This window comes from Eptatretus burgeri, chromosome 14 (genome assembly GCF_056783735.1).
Source record: "Eptatretus burgeri isolate ZD-2024b chromosome 14, Ebu_testis_v1, whole genome shotgun sequence".
NCBI lineage: Eukaryota > Metazoa > Chordata > Myxini > Myxiniformes > Myxinidae > Eptatretus > Eptatretus burgeri.
In genome coordinates this window covers 71,247,064-71,265,041 of record NC_140974.1, presented here as the reverse complement: position 1 = coordinate 71,265,041, position 17,978 = coordinate 71,247,064, and the positions used below count along the sequence as shown (strand labels likewise).

The 17,978-nt window shown below is 44.8% G+C and overlaps 1 protein-coding gene across 2 annotated transcripts in view; it reads right to left on the bottom strand.

Moving 5' to 3' along the window:
• Positions 1-244: 244 nt before the first annotated feature.
• DNALI1 (dynein axonemal light intermediate chain 1) overlaps positions 245-17,978 on the bottom strand; it is a 61,657-nt gene continuing 43,923 nt past the window's right edge. For both annotated transcript variants that reach the window (XM_085855483.1, XM_085855482.1), the window contains exons 4-6: positions 7,330-7,508; positions 4,035-4,199; positions 245-537 (exon numbers count right to left, since the gene is read on the bottom strand). In XM_085855483.1, the coding sequence (XP_085711609.1) occupies positions 502-537; positions 4,035-4,199; positions 7,330-7,508 (380 nt within the window). In that variant the 3' untranslated portion in view covers positions 245-501. The remainder of the gene's footprint in view (positions 538-4,034; positions 4,200-7,329; positions 7,509-17,978) is intronic.

Below are 17,978 nucleotides of genomic sequence, written 5' to 3'. Positions count from 1 at the left end.
CCATAGCTCTGGGATACTTGTACCGCCCACCACAAAATGGTGGTGCAACATTGGGGGCGGAGGTTCAATTTGTCTATAAAAAAGGGCAAAATATCCTGGTTGCAAAATAAAAATTGGCGTCAACATTACTCATGCCTGTTCTCTTGTCATTTAATAAGTGAATGTTGAGCTTTTCAAATGCAGCACGGGAAACGGCCGCCATAAACAAGAGACAGACAAACATACGCACAGTCAGACACCATGGTTCGCAATATCTAATTTTTAATGTATGATGACACCAGATGGCAGAATGGGCATGCAAGTATTATAACCTCTTAAATATCTGACTACTTTCCTCTACAAAGCACAGCTAACCAAGTTAAACAGCCAATGAAGAAGTTGGCACCAATACACAGCTTTCTCAAAATGAACATCATGAGGTTTAATCATTTCTTTCCTATAAACAAGGAACACTGGTGAAATAATATTCTATGTAGACCCTTCCAAGTTCTTTCCTTTAATCTACTTCCTTGGTGAAATGATTCCTTCCAACTGCGCCTGCAAAAGAAAGGAGGTTTTCGTTAAAAATCAATTCTTATTAACTACCGAGTGAAAGAGATTTTCGATTTTTTAATGACTTTCCAGGTGGGCTCGATGGAGCACAAAGTTTTGAATGTAAAATAAGAGTGGTTTTGGAGAAGAGTTTCGGAGAAGAGAGCAACTACCTATTTTTGGAGATCAAACTCCCCCCCTCCCCCTCCCCTGCAGACCCCCATAGACCCCAATTTTTTAATGTGTTGAACAAACTATGGTACATCACGGGTGATGAAGGTTGTGGTCAAGTGTTATTGAAATTGTGTGTGTAGTTTCAGAGAAGAAAGCAAATACCTATTTTGGGGATCAAATCTGGACCCACTTTGACCCCCCCGTAAACCACCCTCGACCCTAATTTTCTTAATGCCATGAACAGACTTTGGTACATCATGGGTAATGAAGGTTGTGGTTAAGTTTTAAAGGAATTGTGTTTGGTTTCAGAGAAAAAAGCAAATACCTAATTTGGGGGGGGGGAGTCAAACCTGGACCCACTTTGACCCCTGGTTAGACCTCCTTAGACCCCAATTTTTTTTCTTCTAATGCTGCAAACAAACTTGAGTTGCAACATTCCAAATATCATTTTTGCCAAGTTTGGTCACAATCTCAGCAACAATCAACTACAGAGTCAACCGGAGTACTCAACTCTTCAACACCGACCACAGGCTTGTTGTAACAATTCTGAAGTTGCACCTTAAATCCAGGAGAATGATACCATCCCAGCCGAGGTTGGATGTTGGCAAGCTCAAAGATGAAAGGGTAGCTGAGGAGTTTGCGAACAGGCTGAATGGGGATTTGGGGGTCTGGGTGCTTTGGGGAATCCTGAAGAGTTGCGGAGTGCCTTCATGACCACCGTCCTTGATGTTGCCGGTGGATGTCTTGGAACTCACCGTAGGGCGAAGAAGAATTTTGTCTCTCAATGGACACTGGATACCATTGACCAGACACAGAGCTAGTCTTAATGGCAGAGCTGAGTTGTTCAGGGAGTTGAGGCATAAAACTTTACTTGCACTGAGGGTGGACAAGGAGGCCAATGTGCGAAGAATCTGTGAGGGGGTAGAGCATCACCTGTGGTCAAATGATTCTCATCCTGTTTAAAGACGAATTTGTGCATTGCGTTCCTCCAGGCTTGTCCCTCAGTGTACTGCAGTAAGAGTGGAGAGTAGTGGGCTCTTGACAGAGGAAGGCCCGCTGGTCTGGATACTTTGAGTGACTGCACCAGGCTGACCCACCAGCTGCTGAGTTGGATGTCAGGAGTGTAACTCTCCCTGTTGCTGACCCTCCAATCAACTGTGAGCCACCTTCATTTGTGGAAACACAAACTGTGGTGAACTGGTTGAAATGGGGTAAAGCTCCAAGGATCTGTGGCATCCATGCTCAACTTCTCAAGGTTGGTGAAAATGATGTACTCATGTCATTGCATGCAGTTTTGTGCTCTGCCTGGAACACAGGCATCATCCCAACTGACTGGAAGAGGGGCCTTGTTGTCCGTCTCTGCAAAAGGGAACGGTGATTGCCAGAAATGCAACAACTACCGAGTGGTGATGATGCTCTCAGTGCCGGGCAAGGTCTTTGCTCAGATAATTATTGATAGGGTTCGCCACCATCTGCTTGAGCATCAGTGCCAAGAGCAGTCAGGCTTTACACCAAATAGGTCAGCGATTGACCGTATCCTTGCTCTTTAGGTCCTCACTGAACACAGACGAGAGTTTCAGCAGGGGCTGCTTCAGCCAATGTTGAGCTCTGCCAAGCATTCGATTCGGTGAATTGGGATGCCCTCTGGAGGATTCTTGGTCTTCGTGGGGTGCTACCAAAACTGATAAATCTGATTTCTGAATAATACTCTGGTCCTGAGAGTGCTGTGAGATGTGGTGGTACCATTTCTGACTTATTTAGTGTTGTTGCTGGAGTTTGGCAGGGGTGGGTACTGCCCCCCACACTTTTCAGTTCTTGTATGGACTGGATTTTAGGGAGGATGTCAGAGAGATAAAGCTGTGGTGCATCGTTTGGGAATGTCAAGATCTCTGACTTTGATTTCACAGACGATGTAGGCATCTTTGCGTAGACTCTGGATATCCTTTTGGGGGCCCTCGAGGTGCTGAATGAGGAGTCAGAGCTACTGGGATTATGGGTTTCCTGGGTCAAAACTAAGATCCAGGCTTTCAATGACATCTTGGACGCTGCTATCTTGTCTGGACCTTTTTGTGGTGAGGATATTGAGGTCACGGAGAGATCACTTACCTTGGCAGTGATATTCATGTCTCTCCTGGTTGTGAGCCAGAGGGCAAAAGATGTCTGGGTTGGGCCTGGGGAGTTACAGATTCACTGGATCATGGAGTGTGGCACTGTCAGTACCTGTGCAGGTGGACGAAAATCCAAGTCTTCAGGTCCTCGGTGCTTCCAGTCTTGCTCTACGGATGTGAGACTTGGACTCTGATCAGGGATCTGAGATGGAGACTTAACTCCTTTGGTATCAGGTCTCTTCGGAGAATTCTTGGCTATCGCTGGTCGGACTTTGTGTCCAACGAGTGGTTGCTGAGAGAGACTCAAACGAGATTTGTTACCTGCATAGTCCATGAGCATCAGCTGCGGCTGTATGGCCACGTGGCTCATTTTCCTGATGCTGATCCTGCTCACCAGGTTCTCTCAGCGAGGGAGCCTCCTAAGTGGAAGTGGCCAATGGGCCGACCACGCACCTCGTGATTGCAGCAGATTGATCGGCATCTCAAGGAGATGGGGATGGGCCAGGCATCTGCCTGGGTGATGGCGAGACAGAGGCCCCTGGAGTACCGGCGGAAAGTGGACGCAGTGACGCAGTACTCTAGCGCATGCTCCCAATACCTGACCTCATCAACAGTTTCAGAGAAGAAGATGCAAGTGCTTACGGACTGCGTTCCAGTTGAGCTATAAATGGGACAAGTGTATCTTACATCTGAAGAACTAAATAAATAATTCAAGGTGATATGTGGGTAGCACTCACTGTTGCAGTGATGCTAAAGTGTATATAAATAGGTAGTTGGAAGTGGTTTGTTTGTTTGTTGGAAGTGGAGATGATAAGGTGTATATAAATAAAGAATGGTTCCAGAAAGCATCTGCAATCCTGTACAAGTCTCCCATAGCGAAAAATTAAGTTGTCAAAATAATCCCAACCTGGCTCCGATCCCAATATAATCCCAACCTGGCTCTGATCCCAAAATAATCCAAAACTGGCTCCGATCCCAAAATAATCCAAAACTGGTTCCGATCTCAAAATAAACCAAAACTTGCTCCGATCCCAAAATAATCCAAAACTGGCTCTGATCCCAAAATAATCCAAAACTGGCTCCGATCCCAAAATAATCCAAAACTGGCTCTCATACCAAAATAACCCCAAAATGGCTCCAATCCCAAAATAATCCCAAATTGGCTCTGATCACATGGATTTGCAAAAGTTTATATCAAGCAGCAGAACTCATTTCACTGGCCTTGAGTTGTTGGTTGGCACGCTTGAGAAACTGTATCTCTTCATTATGATTCTTCTCATCAATATGGCGTCTCTCAGTTTCCTGCCGTTCAATGGCCTCACACCTAGCCATGAGCTCATTCACAGAGCGCTCCAGTTCCCGGTTTTTCGCCTCTAGATCCAGGATCTGTGGATCGAGAAGTCCCATTTACCATCACGAATATCGTTAACATTGTATCGACACCACAAGTAATAATGTTTAGCAAACATGATATCATACCTGTCAAGTCAGAGTCCTGCAATTTTCACCATATCACACTCTTACGCAGCCAATAGTCTATGTTACACTTTTGTGATTTTTGTTTTTGATATTTTTGCACAAATACATTGGGAGGCAACTGAAAGCAATGCATCGTGGAGCTACACAGCTCATGTTGCTGTTTGAATCTCTTCATGAGGATTCTTCTCCTCAATCTTTACCTACTCTGACTCTCCCTTTGCCTCTTCACAACGAACGTTTTTGAACAGTTACACATCCATCGAGACAAACTTGCATCACTATTTCAACGACTCTTCTTGAAGAAACGTTAACCCCCATACTTTCAGCTAGGTCGTTCTCAACATCTCAACTGGATCATCATCTATCTATCACATGGAGAACACCCCGAGGTAGTTGACATCACTTTTAGAGAGTTTGAGTTTTCTTCCCAGACCGCATATATTGTCAAGAGTACCATTGTCACACATCCTCCTCAGAATGCTGTATACAGCTGCTGATGAAAGTTGAGTTGCAATTTGCTACATTTAGTAGCCTTCCGGGGCTAACAGTCCGATTTATGTGTGCTCTTGATGTGATATTTCCTTTCCAAGAGACATAGTACTCACCACACAACAATGTTGTCACCACCTGCACCTTTATAGTCCTTCTGCAGGTGTGGAACATCTAACTGCTAACAACATAATGAATCACAGATGCACAATATCAACACGTGATTGTACGATGGAGCATCTCAGTTTTGCCCATGAGCTGTGCATGTATCACATGTTATTTGTATGTTATACCCAGTTTTCCCCTGTTTCTATAATTATTTCTCATCATACTGTATATATTGTAACGGAGACAGGTCTCCCTAATGAGATACCCAAGATCCACCTGAGATAAATTCCCAGAATGCCTGAGTATGGAAGCTAATTGACATGCCGCATGATGAGCACTGTGGGATTATTATGAATTAATCAAATCGGGTTCGCAAAATTGTGGTGCGTGTTTTCCCAATCAGTAATTTAATTACGCTGGAAGGTGGGATTAGCTTCTCTGGTAGCTCACATCGTGGACATAGGTGTCACACTAGGACCAGGTAAGTGACCAGCTCTTCAGCACCACTTCTCTCAGAGTGTGTCTCCTGCCCATCTCTCTCTGGTCACGCTTTCCCAGATGCCTGACCTCTCTCCCCGCACCTGTGTTGCATCTCCCCGCACCAGAGATGTCAACAAGTCACCTGAGCCAAGTCTCAAGTCCTTGAGGGCAAGTCTGAAGTCAAGTCGCAAGTCACAAAATTTGTGACTCAAGTGCGACTCGAGTCCAAGTCGCTGACTCGAGTCGCCATCTCTGCCTGTCACCACCAGCAAGCCCAGCTAAAGCTTCCTCAAAAGGGCCCAAACTCCAACTGGCTCACCCTGCACTGTCTCCGGGTATATCCTCCATCCCCCCCATAATAATGCCACTGATCCTTCCCATTGGCTGTGCTACCAGTCACGTGACTCCTTCACGTCATCACGACCAAGGCTGGGGTTTTAATTGCCTGCATTACGGGTGACAACAGTTATTTAAATAAATAAATGAAAGCCGAAAGAAGAAGAAACACACAAGAGGACAACATGGTCCTCTCTGCACTTCCGATCCTGCCAGGTGCTCATCAGGGTATTATGAGAAGGCTTATTCCAACATTGCATTACTATATAATTATAATAAATAATAATAATAAAATAATATAATAAATAACCTTGTGTTGGCTTGATGGTCAGGGTGGTGGGCTTGGGATCCATGGATCCTGATTTCAAATCCCACTTTGCTGTTGAATTAATACCAGGTGGGGTTGACTCAGCCTGTCGTCCTTCCGAGGTTGGCAAAATGAGTACTCGCTTGCTGGGATGATTGAGCCGTTTGAGTGTTCTGCATTGGAGTGGTGACCCATCCAGGATTGTGCCCAATAGCCCAGGAGACTGCTTCGGCAGCACCCACGCACTGTACAGAGTGTGGTCCCAATGGATTGGATTGGATATTCCCATAAAGTTATGTTGAAAATTTGTTGACAAACCTCAAATGGTAAATTAGAATTTCAGGTCAATTGGATGAAAATTGATGAGTGTAGGTGATGCTGACCTTTGACCTTTTAACCTTTTAACAAAATTATTAATTTGCCTTCTCCATATTCTCATAATAATGTTAGATTGAAAATTTGATGACAAAAGTTCAAATGGTAAAAAGGTCATGGTCCGGACAGACACATAGGCACGCACGCACGCACGCACGCACGCACGCACGCACACACACACACACACACACACACACACACACACACACACACACACACACACACACACACACACACACACACACACACACACACACACACACAACAAGTGAATGCAAAACCCTGTCTTCCACTGCATGGGGGATTGGCTCATAAAATAAAAGTTTTAAAGGCTATCAAAAAACAACATTTTTTTCCGAAGTGTACCACTATTGATGCAGCGTCATTGGCAGTGAACTTGAACATCTTCAACGTTGGTAAAAAGTGCCAAATGGGACAGAAGAGGAACAGGAGAGACCACCTTATTTAACGTGTTCCTTGAGTTATTTGTGCCTGTTGTTTGTGTCCTTTATGATGTCCCTATGCAGTAAGTTTCCTGTGAGGAATGATTTTCAATTTTGTTTGAATGCCAGACAGGCAGGCAGACTGTAACAATTACCTAACTCCTCTATGCGCATGTGCGATCGGGACGAGATTCCATACAATTTGCCAAATTGATTGCCACAGTACTGCTAACTGCAGGTTCATGTTCTGATTCATGTTGTATAGGGTGGCCACAAAGTGGGGGATCAATTCGATAACATTCATCCCAATATACTGATTCCCCAACTTGTGGCTACCCAATACAGTGTTAAAAATATAAAATTAAATTAAAATTAAGTAGTTCCTCTGTCATAGACTGACCTCTTTCAGGCAGTCATACAGACAGACAGAATGACCCAATTGCTGAACCCCACTTTGTGCTATGTATGCTGGGTAATGGTTGGACAAATATATCCTCACTTTTGTTTCCATATCTCCCTTGCCATGTTCGGCTTGTAGAGCCTTGCGTATTCCAAAGGCAATGCTGCTCTCGTAAAGGGTCTCGTAGGCTGCAATGGTCATACGAAGCTCATCCCGTACATGCAAGAGGATCAGACCACGTTCAACACAGTTGATGGCCACTTGTCGGATCAGTTCATCTGGTGAGCACAGGAAATGCACTGTTCAGATGTCGATCTTGTCCATCATACGGGTGTTTACAGTGTGAGTGAACACTTTCATGAAAGTGAAGACTTCCACTTCATACTTCCAAAAATAGTCATCCAAAATATCCAAAACAGTCATTATCACGTTAATAAATTGTTCAATAATTACTGCACAATGAACAGAAATAGGGGGACAGAAACAATATTAAATCAAAATGAATTCAAACCAATGAAATGTGAATGTAAAACCATGATAGTTTTAATAACGTTACTAAGTAAGCCTGAACTCCATGGATTACGAAGCAATTCCCGATGGTTTTTACAATCTGTGGGGTTGAGAGTCTACAATTGAATAGTAGAAAAATAAATTAAAGAGGATTATTTGTCTCTGTCTCTCCCTGTGTCTGTTTCTGTGTATGTGTCTGTCTGTCTCTGTCTCTGTCTCTGTCTCTCTCCCTCCCTCTCAACATGAGCGGCCGTGGGGTAGTGGGGTAACAATTGGGTGCAATGAGCAAGGGAATACATGAACATGAAAGGAAGAGAGCACAAGACAGATAGACATATGTGGGGAGGGAGAGAGAGGGAGAGAGAGGAAGAGAGAGGAAGAGAGAGGAAGAGAGAGGAAGAGAGAGGAAGAGAGAGGAAGAGAGAGGAAGAGAGAGGAAGAGAGAGGAAGAGAGAGGAAGAGAGAGGAAGAGAGAGGAAGAGAGAGGAAGAGAGAGGAAGAGAGAGGAAGAGAGAGGAAGAGAGAGGAAGAGAGAGGAAGAGAGAGGAAGAGAGAGGAAGAGAGAGGAAGAGAGAGGAAGAGAGAGGAAGAGAGAGGAAGAGAGAGGAAGAGAGAGGAAGAGAGAGGAAGAGAGAGGAAGAGAGAGGAAGAGAGAGGAAGAGAGAGGAAGAGAGAGGAAGAGAGAGGAAGAGAGAGGAAGAGAGAGGAAGAGAGAGAGGAAGAGAGAGGAAGAGAGAGGAAGAGAGAGGAAGAGAGAGGAAGAGAGAGGAAGAGAGAGGAAGAGAGAGGAAGAGAGAGGAAAAGAGAGGAAGAGAGAGGAAGAGAGAGGAAGAGAGAGGAAGAGAGAGGAAGAGAGAGGAAGAGAGAGGAAGAGAGAGGAAGAGAGAGGAAGAGAGAGGAAGAGAGAGGAAGAGAGAGGAAGAGAGAGGAAGAGAGAGGAAGAGAGAGGAAGAGAGAGGAAGAGAGAGGAAGAGAGAGGAAGAGAGAGGAAGAGAGAGGAAGAGAGAGGAAGAGAGAGGAAGAGAGAGGAAGAGAGAGGAAGAGAGAGGAAGAGAGAGGAAGAGAGAGGAAGAGAGAGGAAGAGAGAGGAAGAGAGAGGAAGAGAGAGGAAGAGAGAGGAAGAGAGAGGAAGAGAGAGGAAGAGAGAGGAAGAGAGAGGAAGAGAGAGGAAGAGAGAGGAAGAGAGAGGAAGAGAGAGGAAGAGAGAGGAAGAGAGAGGAAGAGAGAGGAAGAGAGAGGAAGAGAGAGGAAGAGAGAGGAAGAGAGAGGAAGAGAGAGGAAGAGAGAGGAAGAGAGGGGAAGAGAGAGGAAGAGAGAGGAAGAGAGAGGAAGAGAGAGGAAGAGAGAGGAAGAGAGAGGAAGAGAGAGGAAGAGAGAGGAAGAGAGAGGAAGAGAGAGGAAGAGAGAGGAAGAGAGAGGAAGAGAGAGGAAGAGAGAGGAAGAGAGAGGAAGAGAGAGGAAGAGAGAGGAAGAGAGAGGAAGAGAGAGGAAGAGAGAGGAAGAGAGAGAAAGAGAGAAAGAGAGAAAGAGAGAAAGAGAGAGAGAGAGAGAGAGAGAGAGAGAGAGAGAGAGAGAGAGAGAGAGAGAGAGAGAGAGAGAGAGAGAGAGAGAGAGAGAGAGAGAGAGAGAGAGAGAGAGAGAGAGAGAGAGAGAGAGAGAGAGAGAGAGAGAGAGAGAGAGAGAGAGAGAGAGAGAGAGAGAGAGAGAACACTGAAACCAGCAAGTAAGGGGGTTGGTTTAGGAAGGGTCAATGGTGATAATAAAGATCATGCATCAGGGTCGGGGTGGCAGGAGGAGGCAGTGCATTGTCTACTTGAGCCCCGGAGGAAAGAGAGGGAAAGAACAGCCTCTGGAAGGCAATTTTATAGATGGTAAAAGCGAGGAACAAAGGAGGTGAGGTGTGCAGTCAGATTGGATTTTGGATGTTTAACCAAAAGGTGATTACTGGAAGAATGCGTGAATCCTTGAGTTGCTGGGGAGGGTTGGAAGACAGAGAGCAGATGGGTGCTTCTCAGATAATAGATGGTAGAAAACAGAGAGACCACCGACCTGCCTGTGATGTGAAAGAAACAAACTCTCGACTTTGGCCTCTTCACAGTAGTTTCCAATAATGTTGAGAACTTTCCACAGAATCCAAGATCGACAACTGTGATAATGGGGCACATACCTGTAGTGGAGAGCAGTATTCCATTGAGCTATGGACAAAGGCCTTGAAGACTTGAGTTGCTTTGATTTTCAGTTTGAAGGATGTCCAGTCTGTGGCTGACTTTGGAGGCCAGCTTTGCTATGTGGTTGGTCCAGGAGAGGTCATGGCTGATGGTGTAGTTCAGGAGAGTGAACCTCTTCCAGTGGCTAACCATGGATATTGATAGGTAGGATAGTTCGTTGATCGTTCCAGAACAACATGGTGAGACGGTAAGATTTTCCATGACCTAAGGGACATGTTCTATTAATCAGACCAGCAGATAATCAATTTCACATATCCATAGAGAGAGATGCAGCTGTAGTCTATCTAGCAGTAAGATGGGGGCACTGAATGTGGAATCACCTGCAAAAAGGAAGAGATTGTTTTCCACTGTGAGAGGGGAGGAGAGGGTTCCTTTGATAGCAACACGTTGACTGTGTGAGTGCAGAAATTCAGAATTCCAGGAATGAAGTTGGCTTTGAACGCCAATTAAGGCTTAAATCCAGGAGAATGGTACCATTCCAGCCTAGGATGGATGTTGGCAAGCTCAAGGATGAGAGGGTCGCTGAAGAGTTTGCGAGCAGGCTGAGTGGAGATTTGGGGATTCTGGGTGTTTTGGAGGATCCGGAAGAGTTGTGGAGTGCCTTCAAGACCACCATCCTTGATGTTGCCGGAAGGAGTCTTGGAACTCACCGTAGGGCGAAGAAGAATTTTGCCTCTCAAGGGACACTGGATATCATTGACGAGAGTCGCAGGGCCAGGCTGAATGGCAGAACTGAGCTGTTCAGGAAGCTGAGGCGTAAAACTATACATGCACTAAGGACGGACAAGGAGACCTGTATGTGAGGAATCTGTGAGGAGGTAGAGCATCACCTGTGGTCAAGTGATTCTTGTCCTGCTTGGAGGGGAATACACGCACTGCATTCCTCCAAGCCCGTCACTCAGTGCACTGTAGTTAGAGCAGAGGCTTGTGGGCTCTTGACAGAGGAATCCAAATTGAAGGCCTGCTGGGGCGGTTACTTTGAGCGGCTGCACTAGGCTGATCCACCAGATGTCAATTTCGATGCCAGGGGTGTTACAATCCTTATTGCTGACCCTCCAATCAACTGTGTCCCACCTTCGTTTATGGAAACACAGGCTGTGTTGAACCGGTTGAAATTAGATAAAGCTCCAGGGATCTGTGGCATCCATGCTGAACTTCTTGAGGCTGGTGGAGATTATGTACTCGTGTCGTTGTATGCAGGCTCCCAACTGACTGAAAGAGGAGCCTTGTTGTCCCTCTCTGGAAAGGGAAGGGTGATCGCCAAGACTGCAACAACTATCGAGGGGTGATGCTGCTCTCAGTGCCAGGCAAGGTCTTCCCTCGGATAATTCTCGATAGGGTTCGCCACCGCCTGCTTGAGCACCAGCGTCCAGAGCAGTCAGACTTTACACCAAAGAGGTCAACGATTGACCGTATCATTGCTCTTCGGGTCCTCACCAATCGCAGACAAGAGTTTCAGCAGGGGCTGCTTGCAGCCTATGTTGATCTCTCCAAAGTGTTTGATTCAGTAAAATGGGATGTCCTCTGGAGGATTCTAGGTCTTCGTGGGGTGCCACCAAAACTGATAAATCTGATTTCTGAATTATACTCTGGTCCTGAGAGTGCTGTGAGATGTGGTGGTACCATCTCTGACTTATTTCCAGTTGTTGCTGGAGTTTGTCAGGGGTGTGCACTGCCCCCACTCCTTTCAGCACTTCTATGGACTGGATTCAGGGAAGGATGTTGGAGAGATCAAGTTGCGGTGCATCATTTTGGAATGTCAAGATCTCTGACCTTGATTTCACAGATGATGCAGTCCTCTTTGTGGAGACTTTCAATACCCTTTTTGAGGCAATTGAGGTGCTGAATGAGGAGTCAGAGCCGCTGGGATGATGGGTTTCCTGGGTCAAAACTAAGATCCATGCTTTCAATGACATATTGGATGCTGCTATCCTGTCTGTACCTGTTTGTAGTGAGGATGTTGATGTCACGGAGAGATTCACTTTCCTTGGCAGTGATATTCATGTCTCTGCTGGCTGTGAGCTGGAGGTCAACAGACATCTGGGTCGGGCCTGGGGAGTCATGGATTCACTGGATCATGGGGTGTGGTGCTGCCAGTACCTGTGCAGGAGGATGAAAGTCCAAGTCTTCAGGTCCTTGGTGCTTCCAGTCTTGCTCTATGGATGTGAGACTTGGACTCTGACCAGGGATCTGAGACGGAGACTTGATTCCTTTGGTGCCAGGTCTCTTCGGAGAATCCTTGGTTATTACTGGTTAGTCTTTGTGTCCAACGAGTGGTTGCTGAGAGAGACTCAAATGAGATTTGTTACCCGCATAGTCTGTGAGCGTCAGCTGTGGCTGTATGGACATGTGGCCATTTTCCTGATGCTGATCCTGCTCACCAGATTCTCTCAGCGAGGAAGCCTTGTGAGTGGAGGGGCCAATGGGCCGACCACGTGCCTCATTGTTGCAGCAGGTTGATTGGCATTTCAAGGAGATGGAGATGAGCCAGGCATCTGCCTGGGGGATGGCCAGACGGAGTCCCCTGGAGTACTGGTGGAAAGTGGACGCAGCGACGCGCTGCTCCGGCGCATGCTCCCATACCTGACCTGACCTGAATGCCTCAGTCAGAGAACTTGGCAAGCAAAGCAAGATGCCTGACTGTCGAATGACCGAGATAGGTCCAAGGAGATGGTCCTCACCTATTGATTGTGATTGTGGGCCTCCAATCATTGCTGAGAGAGGAGCAGCAGCATGTCCAGAGTTGAACGACCAGGACAGAATCCAAACCGATGGTCATAGATCAGGCTGTTTGAAAACAGTAAAGACTTAACATCAGTATTCATGATGGATTTGATTACTTCACTTGTAATATGAACTAAGCGCCATGGTCAATGATACAATTTGTTTTACCACCCTCACTAAATGAGAGTGATGTTTGTTGACCTCCAGGCCGATGGTAGGCAGCTTACGGATGACAGATTGAATAGAGCAGACAAAAGGGAAGCAAGAATGGCAGAGCTGGATTTGAGAACATTGCCACTGATGTTATTGGGGTTAAAGCTGGGCAGAACTTCTTCAATGTTCTAGGGTGGGAAGGATTCAAATTCCAGTTGACGAGGGGTGTGATGGGGTACGATGGGGGACAGAACAAGATGTGTTGTGCACACACAATTTGGAAGAAAATGCAGTTTTGACATTTTGCTCGATCTTGAGAAGAGTTTGCAGTGATGCTATTTGAGGTGAGGGAGGCTATAGAGGGGGAGCATACACTTTGCTAGGTGCCACCAAGACTTGGAGGAAGAAGACTGGTTGGAGAGTTCAGCCCTAAGATTTCAAAGTTGGTGTTTTCTGACTTGCCTCTGCATGCCTCTCATTCAGGTTAGCTTTCCATGTTGAGAAAACAAGCTGCTTGTCCACAAGTGCCTCTCTCTCTCTCTCTCTCTCTCTCTCTCTCTCTCTCTCTCTCTCTCTCTCTCTCTCTCTCTCTCTCTCTCTCTCTCTCTCTCTCCACAGGATTCAGTGCACCAAGGCCTAGGGGATAGATAAGATAGCTGCAGGCGATTATAGAAAGTAAGCTTTTGTGAAAGTATTACCAGATGGAATCAACATCAGATGCAATGGATATTTTGGCCCAATCCTTTTGCAAGAGGGCAGATTGGCCAAGATGAACAGCCATATTCCTCATCAGCAGAGTTGTACCCTTACAATAGCCATAGAGATATGGGCTTTGCAAATAAAATGGTCAGAAGTGCCAAATGTGGCAGAAGAGGAACAGGAGAGATTGTATGGAAAGTTCGTCATAACAGGGTACATGATGGAGGACATACCAATTGTAGAAATCTGGGTTAGGAAGTTTACAGATTGGGTCAAACCCACAGGGTCACAGAAGGCCTTTGCTGCAATGCCTTGGCTGGTTGTAGCAGAGCTAACACCCAGCCGGCTGGCATGGTGACAGTTGAAATCATCGCAGATGAGGAACAGAGAGTTGGGATGGATGGTTATGAGTTGATCCATGTTAGAGGAAATAGTGGTGTATATGGAGTCATCATCAATTGGTGGACAATAAACCACACAGACAAACATTAGGTGGTTGCAGTGAGATACATCAACCAGAAGTATTCCACAGGGTTTGTAGGGGTTAATGCGGGCGACGTACAATGAGCAGTAGAGTTCTTGACATACAGGGCAACACCACCTCTGGAGCGGGGTAGGGGCCTGTCAATACGGAAGAGAGAATAGTCAGGGAGAGATGAAGGAGTTGGAAACATTCTGGGTAAGGAACGTTTCTGTGAAGCATGCAATGTCCGGCGCTGTAGTAGTAACCTGAATGGAGAAATCTGGGATGATTATAACAGAGATTTTGAATACTGGTGGACCACACAGTGAGGGAGGGTGGAGGTGGAAATGAAGAGTGGGTGGTGTGTAGGGTTGGAATTGGGTGGGCTTGCTGGGTGCGAGGTGGGGGCTGCGGGGCATGTGGTTGGGACTGCATGGTGGGGTGTGCGTGGTGGAGGCTGCGGGGTGCACGGTGGGGGCTGCGGGCACACGGTGGAGGCTGTGAGGCACACGGAAGGGGTGGCAGGGTGCAAAAGGTAATTTAAAAAAATAAAAAAATGAAAAGGATGATGATGAAAAATCCAGTTACAATTATTGTGAATATATGATTTTTTTAATTGACTATTTATGATAGGCCACAGGTTTCCTTCTCACCTCTTATGCACACAGTAAAAGAACTAGAGGGAGAGCACTCGGGAGAGTGCAAAACCTCCGCCGCCAATACTGCTGGGTCACTCAAGTGAACCTGATATCCTATTCATTCAATTTGACATCAATAGTGCTCACAGAGTTATAGTTTGCAACTTTCCCTTTTACTTTTAACTTTTACATTGTCAATTCATTCGTCATAACTCGATTCCTTGAGACAGAAATTGATTTTACGTGGGTATATCCACCTGAAGTTCCAAAATCAGCCGCAATTATAATTTTGGCATGTTTTTTTTTGTTGGAAATCACTTATAACATGTAGAAATGCAAAAAAAAAAAATCTAAATGTTGTTGAAAAAAAAGTTGCAAAATTTTGTTTTTTTTTTCTTTTTTTTCTCTAACAATTTTTTTTTTGGTTGGAAATCACTTAAAACATGTAGAAATGCAAAAAAAAATCTAATAATTTTTTCATAATGGCCGCCATAGCGGCCATATTGGACTTTGGACCAAGTCCAAAATCTAACGGCATGATCCTTGGACCATACCTGATCCCCCCACCAAGTTTCGTCGAAATCCGTCGAGGAGTTATTCCGTAATACTGTTCACAAACAAACAAACAAACAAACAGACAGGGGTGAAAACAGTAACCTCCATCCATCTTCGATGGCGGAGGTTAATTAGTCTCACCCAGAGGGGGAGGCTATTGTAATCGGTCTGTGTGTCAGTGAATATATACGAGCTCACATGTCGATCTACTTTAATATAGATTGTTCATTCTCACGTGTAACATCATGTATGAGTCAACACTCAATAACACTGCAGTTACAAGTCCTTTTCGAGATTTTTTTTTCAACAATAAAATTTGAACAGAGATGTTTAATTTTACCATGACAAGTTAAGAACGCGCAGAATCTGCAGCCACAACAAATTGCGTTTCAAGACAACATTGTCTGCCTTTCTCTCACTAGGTTGGAGAGCATCTCGGACCAAGAGCTCGGCGTCCAGGTGACCTTCGTCACCATTGTGAGTTGGCTCGTTCAGCCCGTCATCCGAGATGAGTTTCTATTGTGATCTGTGTATACCCAAGTGATGCTGGGCACTTATTAAATCCTCGGTATTCTTTCGATTGTAAATCTAATATAAACTAGCAAATATATTTATTTGAATGAACAATTAAATTAATTTTAAAATTTTGTAAAATCATGACCATAGATCTTAAAATGGCCTTTTGATGTGTTATTAACGTTCTTTGAAAGTTAGACAAATACCTTTTAAAATTAAATATTAATTTAAATGAAAATCTATGATTGAAGTGAAACAGAAACAGTGCTATTGTAATGCTGAGCAAAGCCGTGAAAGGACACGCACAGTGAGCAAGATCGCAGAGTTCGGACGATGCTTTTGAATTTGGATTAAGGATTAGGAGCTTGGAATTAATGAACAGATGTAATAATGATGAACAAGTCTCGCTCTCCCATGAGCCTCGCTCCTACAAAGAAAGAGAGAGAGAGAAAAAAGGTCCAGCTCTATCCAGAAGGCAAAAGCATTCGAACGGAACATGATTTTGAGATAATTATTTCTTTGCAAAAAACCTTGCATTGTCAGTAATATTACACTCGTTTCATCCGATGCACTCGGAATGCTTTAAGAAAGTGGAGAGGAAATTGACCTGAAACGGACTTTGATTGGTCATCTGGATAGACTCACTGTCAAGCATCATTAAAGTTTAACAAAGTTTTGCACACAGCAGCCAGCAGCAGCATCTGGGAATTCCGCAAGGTTAAAATAACAGGTATTATGCTCACTTTGATTGTAAGTGAAGTGCATGATCTGCCCACATTCATACAATGCTTATTGTGACGGCGAATGGATGTTGCTGCAAGTCGTCGCTTTCAACGCAAGAAACGGAAGGTTAATTACCAGGTTTATTCGCAATAACCGTGTTAGACATTTCAAACAATTACTATAGCAAATGTTTTCATTTTCAAGATGGTTATTGTATTAAATTCTGTCTCTATTTCAGTGACGTCACTCATTGGGGGTATTGCTAGCACATATCATCATGTTATAGACGTTGGACGATGGGCAGGGATGATGGCAGCAGCAGGCAGCAGACTCGTGCCGTAAACGCTTCCAGACTAGTCGCTGCTAATTGAAGTAATTGTTTACCTTGTCCAGAAGGACCAAATTGCTTTCCTGAAAAGGCCACGCATGTCAGATCACTCAGCATTATTGGTGATTAAACTACCTATGATGCTTGATCAGGCCGCACGCCATAATGACTTCCCTGAAAGTTTGCCTTCTCGTTCCCTTCCCTCCTCCCAGAGTGTTCATTCATTCACACATAACGAGTGAAGAATGCGCAAGTGAAGAATCTAAATTATCATCTCCATATATCATACAGTATACCTGTATGTCACCCCCATCCCTCCTCCATACCTGACTCTTCATACCATAGATTACCGGAGAGCTTTTGTAGATGTCCTTTGTAAAGTTCAATGAGACGTACAGGACGGTTTATGAAACGTCTCTTTCAAAGTAAAGTTTCTTGACACATATCATTCCCATGTGTCGTGACATTATTTAATTAAGGAACTATATTAAATTACTTCTCGGGCTCTTTTAAGGGATTCAAAAACAGGTCAAACTAAACTATCTCCTATTCAGGAGAAATTGTTTTCGAAAAATGTATTTGTTGGAGATCAAATCGGCGGTGGGGAAAAAAAAACTGACAACAGAGTAAACTGGAACCTTTGTGGTGTTAAAATGTTTAAAAAGAGACTTTTGGAACTATCTTCTGAGAATCTAGTGAGTTTACAGGTTGTAATAGATATTTCACCTCCGCCGCCAAAGGTTATGTTTTCACCCATGTTTGTCCGTTCGTCTGTCTATCTGTGAGCACGATATCTTAAAAAGTTGTGGATGATTTGGACGAAACTTGGCGCGCAGGTTGGGTATGCGCCAAGGATGAAATGGTTAGATTTTGGTGAATATCTGAATCCGGATTCTTGGAATTTATTAAGTGATTCTTAATCATTGAAAGATGGTGCCAAAAACGATACACAGTAGAGCATATTTCAAAACGTTGTGGACGGATCGGGACGAAACTAGGTGAATGAGTTGGTTAGGTGACAAGAACAATCAAATTCCATTTTCGTTCAGGTCCGGATCCAGATCCAGCCTATCAGTGGGATACAACTGTAAACTGTTCAGCCTGGTGGAGGGATGCGCTCTACCGAGTGCCATTCTAGTTATTGAAGTAGTTGCTGATGTCATGTACCACTATGATTATATGATAAAGAAGTTAAGAGTTTAACAAATAAA